The following is a 17264-nucleotide window of genomic DNA, read 5'->3' on the forward strand; positions in this document are numbered from 1 at the left end:
AGGGGTGGCGGCGTAGCGCGCTGTTCTCACCACCTTTGTCGGCGTAGGATGCACCGTGACTGCCTCCCCCGGCTATGCCGACGCTCCGTTTCTCCGTTCGCCGGCTGTGGGTTGAGCAGGGCTACTGTGCCTGTGGATTGGGCCTAGCAGCAATGAGCTCCCCCTTGGCATTCGCAGTGCGTAGAGACTGTGGTACGACAATGGCTTCGTGCCGGTGAGAGGGTGGGTTCGTTAATACCCTCGTCACCAGTGTAGCGTTGGTGCTTGGGCTAGCGCTAGAGCAGCGGCCGCGTTACGCTAATAATCACAGGAGCCGAGGTGACCTTCTACACGTGGCTCCGACTGACTATTCGTAGCCACGCCTCTTTATTTATAGGCCCCGGCGCGTGACATCACGCGTCAGCGCAGGGACGCTCCAGGACGCGGGTCATCTAGACCGCAGCTTACGCGCCCCGGAACACTACAGTGAAGTTCACAAACAAATGTTTTTTTTGTGAAAGCACCCCATGCCACGCTTTCACTTTAATGGCGGGTGCACCCCTTTCTTTAGACACGGCTCATCATATTCACTTTGTCGGCGCTGCTTGCACAGCTGAGCCTTTCCCTTTAACACATGGGCCTCCCCAACTGCAGAATTTGCCTACCCCACCCCCTCCCTTTTAATATGCTTCATGTGAGGTTGCGCATTTGTGAGAGTTTGAGCTATTGCCATTATAAATGACAATGCCTTTTATTTATGCGTTGGTTTTCAAAACACATAAATAAAAGTATTTTCATTTACAATGCCAATAGCTTAAACTCTCGCAAATGTAAGACCTATTGCATTGCAAATGCTTGGTTTCTTTTCTGTTGAAGCACTCCATGCGAGTGCATGTGTTTGTGCTCCCGGCCTCTCCTGCACGCCATTCATCTCTCTGTTTTACCTCCCGACCCCCATTTCCTCTATCTGTATTGCGTCTAGTCCTACAATATCAAAAAACGAAAAGAAAAGATGAATTGACGCTGCCGGTATTGGCCGTGTCATACCATTTATTTTTGCTACTTTTTGTCCACTTTGCCATCCAAGACATACACTATCAGTCTTTCCTCATGTCCCACGCTCTGTCCCCGCCAGCAATTAAAAGTTTTGTGTTTTTTTATTTTACTTTCAGCCAATTAGATATGCAAAGGGATGAGTTGTTTGCTGTTAATATTGGATTTTTCTTTCTCTGCAGGTGATAGTGCCACATGGTATCTTGGATAATGAAGACCTTGTATCAATGGCAGCTGGCACGGATCATGGTTGTCGGGAATGGGAAAGGCAAAGGGGGTGTATAAAAAGAAAAAGAAGAACTTTATCGTCACGTCTATCTTTCTCCCCTCTGGGTTGAACTGGAAAATGAAACACCCAAACTCTCCTAAGCCAATCGCAACTCTGGAAAGCATTGTTGTGATTGGTCTGTGTGCAAAGCAGTAGGGTGACGCTCCTCCACCTTAGCGGAGGAGCAGCCACTGCCTTGTATATTATATTTGCCCCCATACTTTGATGGTCCTCAGTTCTGCCAAGTATCACGCATCGTGTGTGACACTAACGCATTTCAGTGCGGTGCTGCGCATCACCGCACTGAAATGTATTGTCACGCATTTAGGCAGAGCCCCACAGCTGTCACTCAAGCCGTTAGCGCTACCTAAAACTATTAAAATGGAGTGGCAGCTGGCAGCGCGCACTGCTCTCATTATATCATGCTTAGGGCTCGCTCGCGGCTGGCTGAATTATTAGTGGCTGAAAGTGAAACATTTACTTGTGTGCATTGAGGACGGGGGGTCATGCCCTGCTGATTGAGAGTTAACTTGAGGGAGGGGGCTGGACTACTTTGCGTCTAAACGTCATGGAGCAGCAGCGCTGTCTGTGGACACCGTCGGCCGCCGCGTGGCTCAGCTTCTCAGTCAGAAAGCTGCAGTAAATATTTGAGCCTCAGCCGCGCCGCCCGCGGTGATATAAAATTGAAAAGAGAGCCATACAGGAGTGACCGTTGCAGCAGCAGGGATCAGGACTATCACTGGAGGACCTGAATGGCCTGGCTCGGAGGACTGAGTAAGTCGGGCGGCAAACAGCGATTGCATGGTGGCTCAAGGCCTGCCGCCTGAGCCTACCGCGCAGAGCAGAGTCGCTGCAAGAATTACTGGCAGAGAAGTACGTGAGAAAGTGGTGAAATGCAGCTAAAACACGGTATGTGCGATTGAACAATTCCTTCAGGCAGCGCGCGATCAGCAGCTGCCTGCAGTCAGTGGCTCAGAAGATCTGTAGTGTCCGGGCGTGGCTGCATGATCTAATGTCGATCGACACCCTTTATTATATAAATAATATAATTTTACTCTGCTCCGTCACACGTGCATTCATACCGGCCCAGCTGGATTCTCCCCTGAAGACTTTCCCTAATTACTAAAACTGCCATGCCCAGGGGGAGGCTCACTGAGCTGACCTGCACCTGCTCGCTGTCTTCCTCCCTGAGACTTTCCCTAATTACTAACCTTCATTCCCATGCCTCTGAGCTGACCTGTACCTTCTGACCCATCCTCGCCGTGATCCCCTCCAGTTTTGCTCCGTAGGCATAGAGCCGATCACGCTGCACCATATGGTCCAGGGGCTGCCTCTCACAGGCCTCTCACAGTCACAGGCCTAGAACAGAAGGAAGCTCTCAGCCGGCCCCTCCGCCTCACGCTCAAAAATATAATAATCGGAGAAACAGACTTGGGGTGCAGTCTGAGGGTGAGACGTCTGCCATGGGTGGCGTGCCCACTGGTGCCTGCACATCGCTACCTGTCATCCAGCTACTACCCCTTCACCCTGACTGACTCCCACAGAGCTGCGAAGGAATTTTGTTTAATGCATGCAGCCTGCTTTCCGAAAAAATCGACATTCTGTCTGTGGTCTGGTAACCCTGGATCTTTCAGTCAGAAGCTGGGAATGAGCTCAGTGCTAGAGCAATTTCCACCGGCTCGGAGGAGAGAAAACTCACTGCCAACTGTCTCTTTAAATGTACAGCACAAAGCAAACATATAAAGGTTTACTTGTTGCACTTGAACCATTTCTGCTCACCACTCCCTGGCAACCTCAATGCTCAATGATCATTTACTTTAGGATGCACAGCGGAACCTGTAGAGCCCATAAAGACAGGGTCCCTTCAGCAAAGATGGAACACTTTTTGTATGACCCACATTTGGGGGTCCACACACACTACTTATCGGAAGGTCCAGGGTGCTCGTCCAGCTTCCAGGCAACAGTACAGTTATTCACAGCAGAGCAGCACATTCGTTTTCCATCCCATAACCGAGATCGTATCTATAAATTAACCAAGCAGGCCAGCGCACCTCTGGCTATATTTACTTTCTGCAATAGCCATGTCAAATGCCTCACATTTGCTTTTCCACTTCCATTTCAGATTTTTGCCCATCTCTCTCGCTCCTCCAATATCACCTATACCCTTTCTTTTTCTATCTCTTTCCCTCTATCAACTCTCTCCTACTTTTATCTACCTCCTCCCCCCTCTCCCTACTCCCATTGTCTCCCTCCTTCCCTCTTCTACCGCCTCCTATTTTCTTCTTTCTTTTCATCCCTCTCCCTCCACCTTTTACAAATGTATACATGTGTAGTCTGCAGTTAATGGCATGTAATGTCTTAATGAACAGCCTGTAATCTACAGCATGTTGAAAACAGGACAGTATAGTCTGCAATGTCACTGTAGTTGTAAATGTAATGCTAAAAGAATGAGAATAGCTAATGGGCAACTGGCTGACGGCCGTGGTTAGAGCTGTGACGAGGTGTGTGTTTCTGTCTCCTCCTTTACGTTTGCGGTTTATTTCTCAAAATGCCGGGGGTAATTTAAAGCAGGTTTCTGACAATAATAAGGTGTCGGCTATGTTGTATTGGAGATTACTGCGCAAACCTCGGCCTGTGACTGGACAATGCAAAATGGTGCTCGTCAGCCTGTCTGCGCGTGAATCAGCTGAGAGTGTGGCACTTATCCAGCTGAGATGCCTTGGTGTGTAACTTGTTCATGTTGAGGCCTCACACATCCTTCCTGTTGGGCCAGGTCCCACGTCGACAGAGACCATTTCTGGTGCTTTGCAGGAGTTTTAAGATGTTCCTGGAGTTTTTTGTTGCTCAAATGGGTGTAATTTCTGATATTTATGTGTCCCTCATCTTCAGTGCTTGATTTCGCTCGTGAAAAAGTGTCACTCATAATCATTGAAATGTCACTCATAATTACACTGAAAATATTAAAATGTCACACATAGGAATTTGAAACCTTGGCAGCTATGGTTCAACTTAACCAGACTATTCTGGATTCTCAACAAAGACAGAGCTACTAATGGAGCCATTTCCCAAGAAGCATCTAGATTTGTGTTGCCTTAAATAGCTGGGATAAGATAGCAAGCTGTCTTTGGTTCTGTCTTGGTTTTCTAGTTGTCCTGCTTGGAGTCGTTCACATTCCTTCTAAACGTTACTCAATTAAACAAAGAGCATTCATGTAACGTAAACATTGTTTCCACCTACTATGTCTCTGTGGTCGACATTGTCTTATTATCTTTCAGATTTTAGTTCCTCGAAGGTACAGGGAGTTGTCTTAATGTTCACTTTTTTTTAATAAATGTATTTCCTTATATAGTAAAAAGTATGTTTTTAACATGTTGGCACAGTGTAATCTTTAAGCGAAGCCAAGTGACTGAAATCCATAAAATCTCATTGTTTACCTTGTTCGTTTTAATCTTTCGATGACCTAATGTTCTTGAGGAAAGATAACATTGGCACAGGAGGACCTTATGTCAGGGAATTCTGTAGTTTGGTAATGGCGCACTCTAGAAGTGAAGATTGAAAACATTAATTTCCTGTTGGAAATACATCTCTCTCATCAAAATAGCATCTGGTGGTGTCGAAATTGGACAAGCATATAATATTAAGAAAATATGCCAATGCAAAGAGAACACGTATATTTGCAATGTGTTTAATAAAATCGCGTTTCCTGAACTTTTTAGTCTTTCAAGATTATACGACTTTGATTAGCAGCAACGTTAAGGCAAATCAAATGTGAACTGTAAATGTTTGGGTGTTGAACTCGAAATGTGTTACTCTTGTCAGTGGAGGCATAACGATCATCTTTCCTGCAGCTTTAGAATGAAAATTCTGACAGAAGATTCAATATGTGAACTGCATGCTATGGTGCCACTTGGGTGAAACTATCCAACTAAAGTATGTGAACTACAGAGCAGGTTGCGAAGAGCCCCATGGCTGAATCCACTTGTTGACCTTAGGCGTGTCTTACAGATTGGATGACCCGACATGCATTCTACTGTGTGCTGAAAATGTAAACAATACTGACATGTTCTAGTAGGCGAAAGTGTTCATTTTTTAATCATTTGTATATTACAAACAATATCTTCTATATGTTTCAAGGAGGTCTAAATGAATGTTAGAAATGGGGTCTCTAGTTGGCAATGGTTTGCACCTGTGTCCAAGTAGGGACCCTTCTTCCTAGTCAGGGTAACAGGGATATACTTCCAAAATAATCCCTGCTCACCCCCTTGGTAGCTTGGCACAAGCAGACAGGCTTATTTCAGAGGCAGTTTGTAAAGCATTTGTGCAGTAATACAGTGAAAACACTACAAATGGACACCACATCAGTTAAGAAAAATAAGTGATCTTTATCTAAACCAAACCAGACCAAATTACAAAAATCCACATTCCGTAATAAAAATAGGACTTTCGAAAGGTCTAAACAGGTCTGTTCAAAGCAAATTGCTGATGCTACACTTTTCACACAAAGTACCTTGTATGTGTTACCTGCACAAACAAGAAGGATCGTAGGGAAGGTGATACGTCGGTTCCTTACACACAATGAAGGTGATGCGTCGCTTGGTTCATGCAGCCGCACAGCAGGGCCTGTGTCGGAATCGGTGCGGTGATCGCGGCCTTCGTAGATTGGTGCACTTGATGTGGCGTGCAGCAATTTCTCGAGCCGCAGGCAGGCGCTGTGTCGGTTTCTTCGGCAATACGTTGGAAACAAGTGTGGATGCGTCGCGCTTCTCTTAGTTGCATTGTGCCCAGCTCCTAACAGCAGGAACAAACACCAGATGCCCAGAACTGCAGCAGTCACCTCCTGACGGGCCAGAACTCCCATCAAGGAAGTTCAGTGGAGCTGGGGGTGAAGTCTGTGTATCCCTGAGACTTCAAAAACAGGAGGCAATCTCCACTTCATGCCCTTGGAGAAAACTCTTACAGCAGGATGATGAAAGCACAGCCCAGTCCTTTCCCTGCCCAAGACAGAAGCAGCCACTGCAGGCCAACTCCAACAGCATAACATGGCAGTACTAAACTGTGCACAGACCTTGCAGTGGCAGGTCTGAGTTACATTTGCATGCTGCTCATGTGGGTGGCACAATCAGTGCTGCAGGCCAACTAGCAGTATTTGATTTACTGGCCCTGGGCACACACAGTGCACTGTTCTAGGGACTTACCAGTAAATTAAATATGCCAATCATGGGTTCTCCAATCCATGAATACAATTTACAGGGAGAGCATATGCACTTTAGCATTGATCAGCAACGGTAAAGTGCTCAGAGTCATTAAACAAAAATAGGGTCCAAAGTAGGAGGCCAAAAAGCAAACAAATCTGGGGATAAACCTGCTGGAGAAGCCAGGTCTAACAACGAACAATAGCTGTGATAGGTCCAAGTACTTGTTCTGCAATATTGTTGTACATTTGTTCCTCTAATTTGAACTATTTAGTCCAAATAGAAGTTGAAAACATTCTTTAAAGCCAATTTAACTGAATTTAACAGTGACACTTTCTGCCACTGTGGGTGGTATTTTAAGGAAGATTAAGCAATGAGTGGGAGAAGAAGAAAATTACTAGGATTGGGGAAGTTTTGCAAATCCTGGTTCAAATGTACCTTTTAGCAGAATCAGCATCCGAATTCTAGGATGAATGGGGAGCATGGGGAGGACTTATTACAGTGTTTCGACCAATCATTCCAACAGGTAGGTAAGCCACACACAGGTTCCCTTCTAGATTTAGGACCTTAACTTCAATCTTTATGCACGCCAGATCTCAGTCCTAGCACATCCTCCTGCTGGAGCAGTTTTAAGAGACCTGGCAGGGGTCAGGCAGTGTAATTACCTTGACTTATCTTTCATTACATTACCAGATTCCTTGAAAGTGCTCATTAAAGGAACTTCTCCAGGAGAAGATTTACCAGTAGTGAAACCTGCAGTGTATGATAAATGGAGATGAAGGGCCTGAATCCAGAGGGAAGTCAGTGTGTGGCACTTCTTCCTGCTAGGGAATGGTGCTTCCAGTGTGCCAATGGAATGCTTGACATGGATATGTTATCTTTACTTTTTAGGCTCCACATCAGGCATCCTTGCATCGCATTTATGATTTTAGTCTTTTACTTTGCAGGTGGGTGACAATTTAACAGTTTTAAGTAACTTGTATAAATGTTACATTATGTAAATTCGTAGAGCGTGCTATCACCCGTCAGAGTATCTTGGTGCTCAGCAGGTGATTGTCTAACCTCACTGCAGGCAGGGGGCTGTTTGAAAAGCCATGGCTTCATCTTCTTGTAGAACTAAAGGAGTGAGGAGGAGGCCCTGACGTGTAATGGTATGTTGTACCATGCTTGAGGAGTGAGGGTGGACGAGGCCTGACCTCTGTATCTGGTACTGCATGGTATGTATTCAAGTACGAGTCCAGCCGAGAGGAGGGTTCTGGATTGTTTGTGAATAGAGATGCATCTATTAAGGTAGGCCGGGCCAGTGCTGTGTAGAGCTCAGATGACGTGAGTGGGGAGTTTTAACTGTGAGCAGTTGTGTGTTTGTAGCCACCGGAGCTTCTTGATGTGTGACGTGATGAGAGTACTGCATTGGAAGTTGGGGGTGATACTGGATTCTGCCTTCTGAATGGTCTTTAGTCTTCTGAAGAGATGATTGATGATTCCGGCATAGATGGTGTTCCAATAGTACAGCTTTATAGTTGGAAGGGTGTTTGTGTGACAATTTTGTGGGCGTTGGTTGGAAGTTTTTTCTCAGCCTCTTCATGGTGTGTAAGCAGGATGCTGTGACAGGGATGACTTGCGATGTCTTGTACAGATTGCGGTTGATGATCCTGAAGTTCATAGAGCGGGTGATGGGGCTGGGTACAGTTTGATCGGCCACCACATGGAGACCCATGGCAAGGTGTTCTTATGAAGATCTCAACTTCTGCTGTCATTGTTGAGTTTGAGAAAGTTGGTATTTATACTATTGGTGGCATTGGTCATGCAGATGTGTAAATGTGTGTATGTATGCTTTTATATATACACCAATGTGTAGTTACAGTTCGGGCAGAGTTTCCACACTAAGAGGGTTTTTTGTTTAGCTAATAACATTGGTGCCACTTGACAAATCTTAATAAAACTGGAAAAGTTTGGGGTGATCTGTCAAGCAGGGGCTGAGAAAAGGGGGGTTCTAAAACGTTTTCATATGTTAATTCCAATAGGAAGTTTTGCAAAGCGATACAGAAAAAAGGTCGAACAGAAGTGCACCCAATTTGGCAGATATTTTAACTTTACTCAGAGAGCTTGCTTTTCGTTACTTGGTGTAAAGCCATTCAGACGTGTTAAATAATAGTGATACCTGGACTGTTGGGCTCATGGACTGGGTCATGCATCGGAATTTAAAATTAAAATCACAACTAAGAGGGGAATGTTAGAGGTTCCCTTACTACCTGTCAATTCTGGGCGCCATTCAGAGGAATCCAGTAGGGACTAAAAAGCAACAAAAAAAAATCATGCTGGGGGTCCTGCGGTACTCCTTTGGGACCCAACGTGGCCCTAGTGAAGTACTGCAGGACTCCTTACGTATCAGTAAGTGAAGCTTGTGTACTTTTGCAAAACTGTAGTGTACAGCGGTACTGCAAAAAAATAGAAAGAGCATAAAAAGTTGCAGGTGATGTCCGGGGAGGAACAATAGGGTCTTTGGCCAGTGCCACGCACTACACTGTCAAAGGCCAGGATGGCCGGCCTCGTGGGGTTGGCAGAGGCCATACGTGGTAGGGTTGGCTGCCCGTTGGGAGTTGGGCACAATTCCTGATTATAGGTCTTGCCCAACGGCCAACCACACGCTGAACATGACCTAAAACTATGCTTGCTGATAAAGTTGTGGGAATATGATTTAAAAAAGCTGACATTTATTGAAAAAAACAAAGGTTAAAGTGATGTTATAGGTAGGTGTTGTAATAATATAAAAACGTACCTGCACATCTGCTTATATACTATTAAGGTTCTCTTCCTTTAATTTGTAATTTTGTATTGAAATTATATAAATTTATTTGACCTTAAATTTAAATTAAAATAAATACTTAGAAAGATAATTAATGTATAATGTAAAAAAATAGAATGATATATTTATAAATGTGAATTTATTCAAATATTTGTTGTTGAAAGTAATATATGGATATACTTTTTTGGGGGCAAATTGATTTAGCAGAAATGCACTTAAATTCAATGGAAGTAAGACTGAGTTTCTGTTCTGCTCCCTCGGCAAGATACCCGATCAACTTCCGAGCAACTTTTTGCCATGGATAAATGACTCCGACTTACTTATAGCCCAATCAGTTCGAAATCTAGGAGTCCAGATTGATGAGAAGCTCTCTATGTAAGCTCATGTCAATAAAACTGTGCCTACCTGCCATGGACCTATTATACATTTCGAAAAATCGTTCCTCTACCGCCACCTCCAGCTAGGAAGCTGGTGGTGCAGTGTTAAACAGACTAGGCTATTGTAACTCACTCCTACTAGGAGCTCCAGAATACCTTGTTCAAAGACTCCAAAGAATTCAAGTGATGGCTGCTAATCTAGCACTAAATAAAACAAGATCTGACTCTGCTTCCGGTACCTTGAAGGACCTCCACTGGCTACCTGTTAAGGAAAGGTGTATTTTTGTGACCATGTGTATAGTTCACAAAGCCCTAAATGGAACTGGATCAACGTTACTAAAAGAAAGTTCTGCTAGTATAGACCTTTAAAGTTTTAAAGATCTTCTTCTGCATATCTGGTCTTTGTGCCAAGATTTAAAAATGCCAGAATGGATGGGATATCCTTTCAGGTTAAGGCAGCACCACTTTGGAATAACTTGCTGCATGCCTTGGGAGCAACTAGGAACTTGCTGAGTTTTAGGAAGAATCCAAAGTCATGGTTTTTCCCCAACTAGATAAAGTAGAATTTTGGTTTCTTGGTATAAAACTGCTTATGATAAGTTACCTGTGTAAACTGATCGATTGGATAGCGGCATGATACCCGTGAGAGGAACGCTGCACTTTACAAATTGTTTTTTAGTAATACATTTCTAATAATATAATTTGTAAGGGATTTTTAGGTTTCAGGGATGGGTAGTGTTTGGATAATAAGGCCTTTTAGGGTCAGGGATGTTTGGTAGAACTGAATCTTTAGGGTTCAGGGATATGTGCTGTCTAGGTTTAGAAAGGAGTTTAGGTTCTGTGATGGTTAGGTTTTTAGGGATATTAAGGAATCTTTAGGGATGAGGTTTTGTATAAGGGGTAGTGCAGATTTTTTAGGGTTCAGGGATGTGTCATGTATAGGGTTTATGAGGAGTTTTGAGGGCTTAGGGATGGATTGTATGTAGAAGTAGGAGTATTAAGGGGTCATTAGAATTCAGGGGAGGATAAAGTAAAATTATATTGTATTAAGTAAAACATACATTTTAAAGTATTTAAGAATTACATTAAAATTAATTTTAATTAAATTACATTTAAAAATCGTGTTATTGGTGTAATTTAAAACAATAATTGAATTGAAAAAAAGATGTGTATAATTTATATTTATTAGGGGCAAGGAATAATGCTTATCTGTGATGCGAATGGTACTCCTGATGTACTTTACCGAGATGTAGTTATTCGTGGCGAGATGTAATGACTCCTGTCGTAAATGCATGCAAAGAGATGAGTGATGTTCTTGATGTGGATTTGTAATGCAATAGGGACGGGAGGGAGGGATGCTGAACCGTCACTGGGGCTAAATATAAGCCATGGTGATATGAAATCTGAAAAGTAAAATAACATTTCACACCGCAGGCGAACTGAAAGCACAAAAGGTGTTTTTTAGCCAATTTTGATTTCCGCTGAAATATTTTATCCAACTCTATTTTCTGACTTTGAAGATTTTCTTGAGTACAACATCTGCGGTTACCTTTAGAAAAGTATGGTTTTCAGGCCTTTCCTAAATCTCTGTTTCTTTAATTAAGCAAAGGTCTGAAAATCTGGATTTTTTAGCTGAGGCTTGTGGTTCATAAATTTGAGCAAATTATGTCCGGTTACTTCTGTACTCAAAAGGATCTGTAAAGTTGGTAAAGTTGCGCTTCATAGGTATGTTTCACTTGATAACTTCCTGCCCGCCTAACTAAATACTGTTTGGCTAAAAGGACTTTAAAAAGTGGTAAAGAGGCATCTGTTCTAAACTACAGTTATGGGGAAAGCGAGGGCTGGGAGCAGCCCCGGCCATGCCAAGCCATGCCACGCCACATTGAAGTATGTCTCTCAAAATATCAATTGTAGTAGGCAACATTGTTTGTGAAGGTTCTGCACACCCGGTCATCGGCTACGTTGATTTATTGACTCCTGGCTCATCGGTGACTGGGTGGCCTGAGCCCCACTGATTTGTGTTTAGTTTTGAGTACTCTACTATTTATAGATGATATGAAAAACCAAAGCCTCTAGGCCCTGCTGACATTTTACCTAGTTAAGACCGTCTAACCCTGAAAGAAGCAAAGTTATTAAGTAAATATAGCCACATTAGAGCCACAAAAGCCTACTTGATTCAACCTAGTTATTCTAGAGGTCTGTCTGATTATTTATTGCACACACATTGGTTCACCACCAAGGCTTAGGTGTAGTTCTTTCCATAACTGCTTTCCAATGGTACCTGATTAGCAGTCCAGTTGCAGCACATCTCTACAAAAATTAAATCACTCTTCGTGCCTGTATAAACTTCACTTTAATATGAGAGACAGGCAAGTCAAGACTTGAAAGCCTCAAATTACAAATAGCTACAGGAGTATAAATTATGTGTTGCTTTGTGGGCAAGTGTTTAACTATTTAGAGCTGTTTCTTCATTTGATCATTTCTTCCTGGCGATTTTGTCTTTGTGAATGCATAATTTCTTATAGCAATAAAGTATGTATTAGAGGTAGCATAGAAAAGGCAAAGTGCATGGCGTTTAAAATTCTAAAGTGCTTGTGCTTTATTTTTCAGGTAAAGATAGAGTTTTTAACACTCCATTATGTGAACAAGGAATTGTGGGATTTGGAATTGGTGTTGCAGCTGCTGGTGCTACATCCATTGCAGAAATACAGTTTGCAGATTATATCTTCCCAGCATTTGATCAGGTTAGTGCTTTTCAGGAAACTTACATAGCTGTTGCAATCCTTAAGAGGCCAAGTTTAATAAAACATCATGCAGCTTTTGAAATCCAATATGACGGTATTAATTTAATGTGGCCACAATTCACGGAATGCAACTGATGCTTAAATAGATTGATACAAGTTTGTGGCAGTCTTTCACTTTGACACTGTTATCTACGATAGTTTGCATGAATGTCGAAACACCAGAGTTGAAATCCCCATTATTGCTCTGACACCCTGTCCCATATGCTCACACAGATGATGTGTTCTGTGGGCCAGGTCATAAAGTAGTATGGTAAAGCTTCAGAGGTTTTGTGAATCATTCCGCTGTGCTTTGAAGCTGATGGGTAATGATCCCTAAAGACAAACCGTGGGTTTGGGGGATGTACCAAAGCACATTGTCTCCAAATACATTATGAGCAAGTTATGTTTGACCAAGTTGCTTGTTTGAAGTATTTTGGGAAAAAAGCCCGGTGTTGTTGCTGCATGCAACATGTCAGATCAAATCAAGTAGAGCACTGCTCCATTATTCATTCTGTTACCCCTGTAACAATGTTTTAAAAGTCCTACAACGGGTGCTCTATTTCTACAGTGCTTAACATTTACAATGTCAGTTTATGGGGGCTTTTTCATTTCCTTTGAAAATACTTTAATGAAATTATTATCCTTATTTAAATTGTCTCCAACAGCAACCTGATAGGCTGAGCTTGTCATCAGTGGAATAGATTAGGTTATACATGCATCCTTTATTGTACCAGACGACAATTTGAATGAGCCTTAACGGCTCATGTACAGGAAAGGCGTTAGAAATCATATGGGCAGGAGGGGTTCAGTTAGAATAGCAAGTAGTATTTAGGCCATCACATGATGTACTGTAGTTCTTGAGCTGATCAGCAACAAAGGAGTTGTCTGATGTAATGATGTTCAGGGACATTGTAACATATGTAGAAGGTGAAGTACTTTTGTAAGATCCTGTGAAACAACAGGGGGATCCTAGAAGATAAAACAACAAGGGGATCCTAGAAGATAAATAATATAAAAAACTATGGAGACTTAATTCTGTAAGGTTACTGATCACTGAATGTTTTCTATACAGGTCTGGTGGTCTGGAGCATGACTTAAGTACATCTTTGGAGGGAAGTTTGTATTGTGGAAGGTTTGAAGAATCAATGCATGTAGTCTAGTGATTTGAGTGGAGCCTTTATTTGCTTTATTACTTGAATCATTTGTAAAACTCTGATAAATGAGGAGTCTAGACCTATAGTTCAAGTTCAGAATTTGTATAGCGCACGACTCACCCAGAGGGTCTCAAGGCGCTTGAGGGAGGGAGGTGCTTTACTTATCGAATAACCAAGTTTTTAGTTGCTTTCTGAAGGAGAGGTGGTTCTGTGTAAGGCAGAGGTGGGTGGGGAGAGAATTCCAGGTTTTGGCCGCTAAGTAGGAGAAGGATCTTCCCCCCATGGTGGATCTATGGATGCGCGGAATTGCGGCGAGGGCTTGATTGGACGATCGTAGTTGGCGGGAGGGGGTGTAGAAGGACATTTGTGTGTTGAGGTATTCTGGTCCTAGGTCGTAGAGGGCTTTGTGTGCGTGGGTGAAGAGGAGACGGAACGTTATTCTCTTGTTGACGGGGAGCCAATGGAGGTCTTTCAGGTGGCCGGAAATGTGAGCTTGCCGAGGGATGTCCAATATGAGTCTGGCTGAGGCGTTTTGGATGCGTTGGAGTTTTTTCTGTAGTTTGGCTGTGGTTCCGGCGTAAAGGGTGTTTCCGTAATCCAGTCGGCTGGTGACCAGTGCGTGGGTAACCGTCTTTCTTGTTTCGGTGGGGATCCAACTAAAGATTTTTTTGAGCATGCGTAGGATGTTGAAGCAAGATGACGAGATGGCGTTGGCTTGTCGGGTCATCGAGAGGGAGGAGTCCAGGATGAAGCCCAGGTTACGTGCGTGATCCATAGGTATGGGTGCGGTTCCCAGGGCCGGTGGCCACCATGAGTCGTCCCAGGCAGAGGGGGATGACCCTAAGATGAGGACTTCCGTTTTGTCCGAGTTTAGTTTTAAACAGCTGTTCTTCATCCACTCGGCTACTTCTTTCATTCTTTCGTGTAAGTTGGTTTTGGCGGTGTTTGGGTCTTTGGTGAGGGATAGGATCAGTTGGGTGTCGTCTGCGTAGGAGATGATGTTGAGGTTGAATTGGCGCGCGATGGATGCGAGGGGACTCATGTATACGTTGAAGAGGGTGGGGCTGAGTGATGATCCTTGTGGTACGCCGCAGATGACTTCGGTGGCCTCTGATCTAAAAGGGGGGAGGCGGACTCTTTGGGTTCTTCCGGCGAGGAACGAGATGATCCAGTCCAATGCTTTTCCTTGTATTCCGACGTTGCTGAGTCGTTGTATGAGGGTGCTATGACAGACTGTGTCGAAGGCTGCGGAGAGGTCAAGTAGGATGAGGGCGGCTGTTTCTCCGTTGTCCAGTAGGATTTGAATGTCGTCTGTTGCTGCGATGAGGGCGGTTTCGGTGCTGTGTTTGGCTCGGAAGCCAGACTGTGAAGGGTCGAGGGACTTGTTGGATTCAAGGAAGGCGGCGAGCTGACTATTGACGGCTTTCTCAATGACTTTGGCCGGCAATGGGAGGAGCGAGATGGGGCGGTAGTTCTTGAGTTCAGTGGAGTCTGCTGTGGGTTTCTTCAGGAGGGCGCTGAGTTCGGCATGTTTCCAGCTTTCCGGGAAGGTAGCGGAGTTGAAGGAACAGTTGATGACATCGCGGAGATGGGGCGCCATGATGGAGTCTGCTTTGTTGAAAATGTGGTGGGGACATCGGTCGGTTGGCGATCCTGAGTGGATGGAGTTCATCATGCGGATGGTGTCTTCCGTGGTGATTGGGTTCCAGGCGCAAAGGTTGTTAGAGGGCGGTTTTGGTTCGGAGGTGGGTGGAGTGGACTGGTCTTTGGACTGGTTATCAAAGCTGTTATGTATTTCGGCGATTTTGTTGTGGAAGAATGAGGATAGAGAGTCGCAGAGGTCTTGGGAGGGAGTGATGTCGTTGGTGCCGGCGGTGGGGTTGGTAAATTCTTTGACGATGTTGAACTTCAGTTTGAGCATTTCCATTTTCAGCAGCTTCTCCTCTCTGATGCTTAGCTCCGGGACACCCCTTTGCTGGGGCAGCTGTGCGCTCTACAAAACATTATAACATAACATATAACATAACAGGAACATCAACAGACGATAAGAAACATTCACCGCAGGGGTATTTAACACTAGATAAAGTGCTTTCCCATGCGTTGCTATGAAATGCCTAGAAGTAACTGTGCAAATAAATGTTCTCTGAAGATGCAAAAGACCCGGGCAAAAGAATGAAACCTGATTCATTTCCTGTTTCTTGACATTACATTAGTGACAGCCTGGACAAAAGGTCGTCCCTCCTTTTTAATCAATGTATTTTCACCAGTCTGTATTAGACCAAACCAGAATTTCATAAAGAATCTTCATATAGTGGGGCATAAATTAGCCTTTATCTAAAATGGCATATCACCATACCTTATGAACATTCGTCTCAAGTACAGTCTTTTTGTCTGTAGATATTGTTGCAAATCTTCATTAAAATGTTTGATCTTGGTGGGCTTGGCATGACAAGATGCCTGGCTAGTCGCACTCGCGTGGAGCTCCTGCCCCAAATAATGAAATAATACGTTAATCCTGGCGGAACCGGCAAATACGCCGACATCGCGACATCCCTTGACCTCGGCGAGCTGAAAATTGGTAGCCATCTAGGGTCGGAAAGCAGAAAAAATGAACACTACTAACAATGAAGTGCAGCAGCATGCCTGACTTAAGGATGGAGGTACAAAAACAACAGTTGATGGACAGAATGCCGAACAATATCATACATTCACCCCAGTACAGAGATCTGGGCCTAAATCCATCGTTTTTTTTTCTCCACACCACCCCAGTGCAGACATGGCCAGGGTCAAGGCTGATTTGCATATGGCCATGGCAGTTCGGGCTGGACTGTTCCCATGAGGCACAGGGTCAAGACTGATTTGCATATGGCCATGTCTGAACTGGGGTGGTGTGGAGTGAAAGATAAAATAAAATTACTAAAGCCTCACTTGACCACAAAACGAGATCGGGGCCGGTGCCAACAAGGCGCGCAGAAACCTACCAGTACACGGCCAGACTATGGTCAAATATAAGCTGTCAAGAGGAGGACAGGCCAACAAGATAGTGCAATATACAAAGCCAGGTCCGGCAACATCAGAACAGAAGAGAACCTGAATTGGCAACGACCCAAGTAACTATGGCCCAAGACAAAGTGGACATATTCAACGCCATCAGAGACTCCCGGGTGGCGCTGGAGACAAAGATGGACACCATGGCGATGGACATAACTCACCTACGCCTTGATCTGCGAAAAGTGGCGGATAGAGTCACAAATACGGAAGAGAAACTGGGGATGCTGTGAGAAGAAGTTCAGAGTCTCTGCACAACAGTAACCTCGCTCCAAGAACAGTCCAATCATCTTGAGGACGGAGTAGAAAACACGGAAGGGAGATAGATGAGAACAACCTACGATTTTTATGATTTCCAGAGAAAGCAGAAGGCCCGGCGGCGGATTTGTTTTTGGAGAATTGAATTGGGTCGGCCTTTAACAATATCAGGCTTTCCAAATTGTTTGCCATGGGAAGAGCCCACTGCTCCCTCGGCCCCCGCCAAGTCCGGGATCACCGCTTAGAGCCCTGATTGCAAGTCTATTTAATTTTAGAGACAGAGATATAGTACTGTAGTATGTTTGTGCAAGTGGCCCACCCAAATTTGAAGATCGTGACATCCACA

The 17264-nt window shown here is 44.1% G+C and overlaps 1 protein-coding gene across 1 annotated transcript in view; it reads left to right on the forward strand.

Moving 5' to 3' along the window:
- The window catches only part of BCKDHB (branched chain keto acid dehydrogenase E1 subunit beta), a 995115-nt gene that overhangs the window by 220785 nt on the left and 757066 nt on the right, over positions 1 to 17264 (forward strand). The window contains exon 4 of the mRNA XM_086926548.1: positions 12286 to 12419. Within this exon, the coding sequence (XP_086782674.1) occupies positions 12286 to 12419 (134 nt within the window). The remainder of the gene's footprint in view (positions 1 to 12285; positions 12420 to 17264) is intronic.

This window comes from Lissotriton vulgaris, chromosome 6 (assembly GCF_964263255.1).
Source record: "Lissotriton vulgaris chromosome 6, aLisVul1.2, whole genome shotgun sequence".
Lineage (NCBI taxonomy): Eukaryota > Metazoa > Chordata > Amphibia > Caudata > Salamandridae > Lissotriton > Lissotriton vulgaris.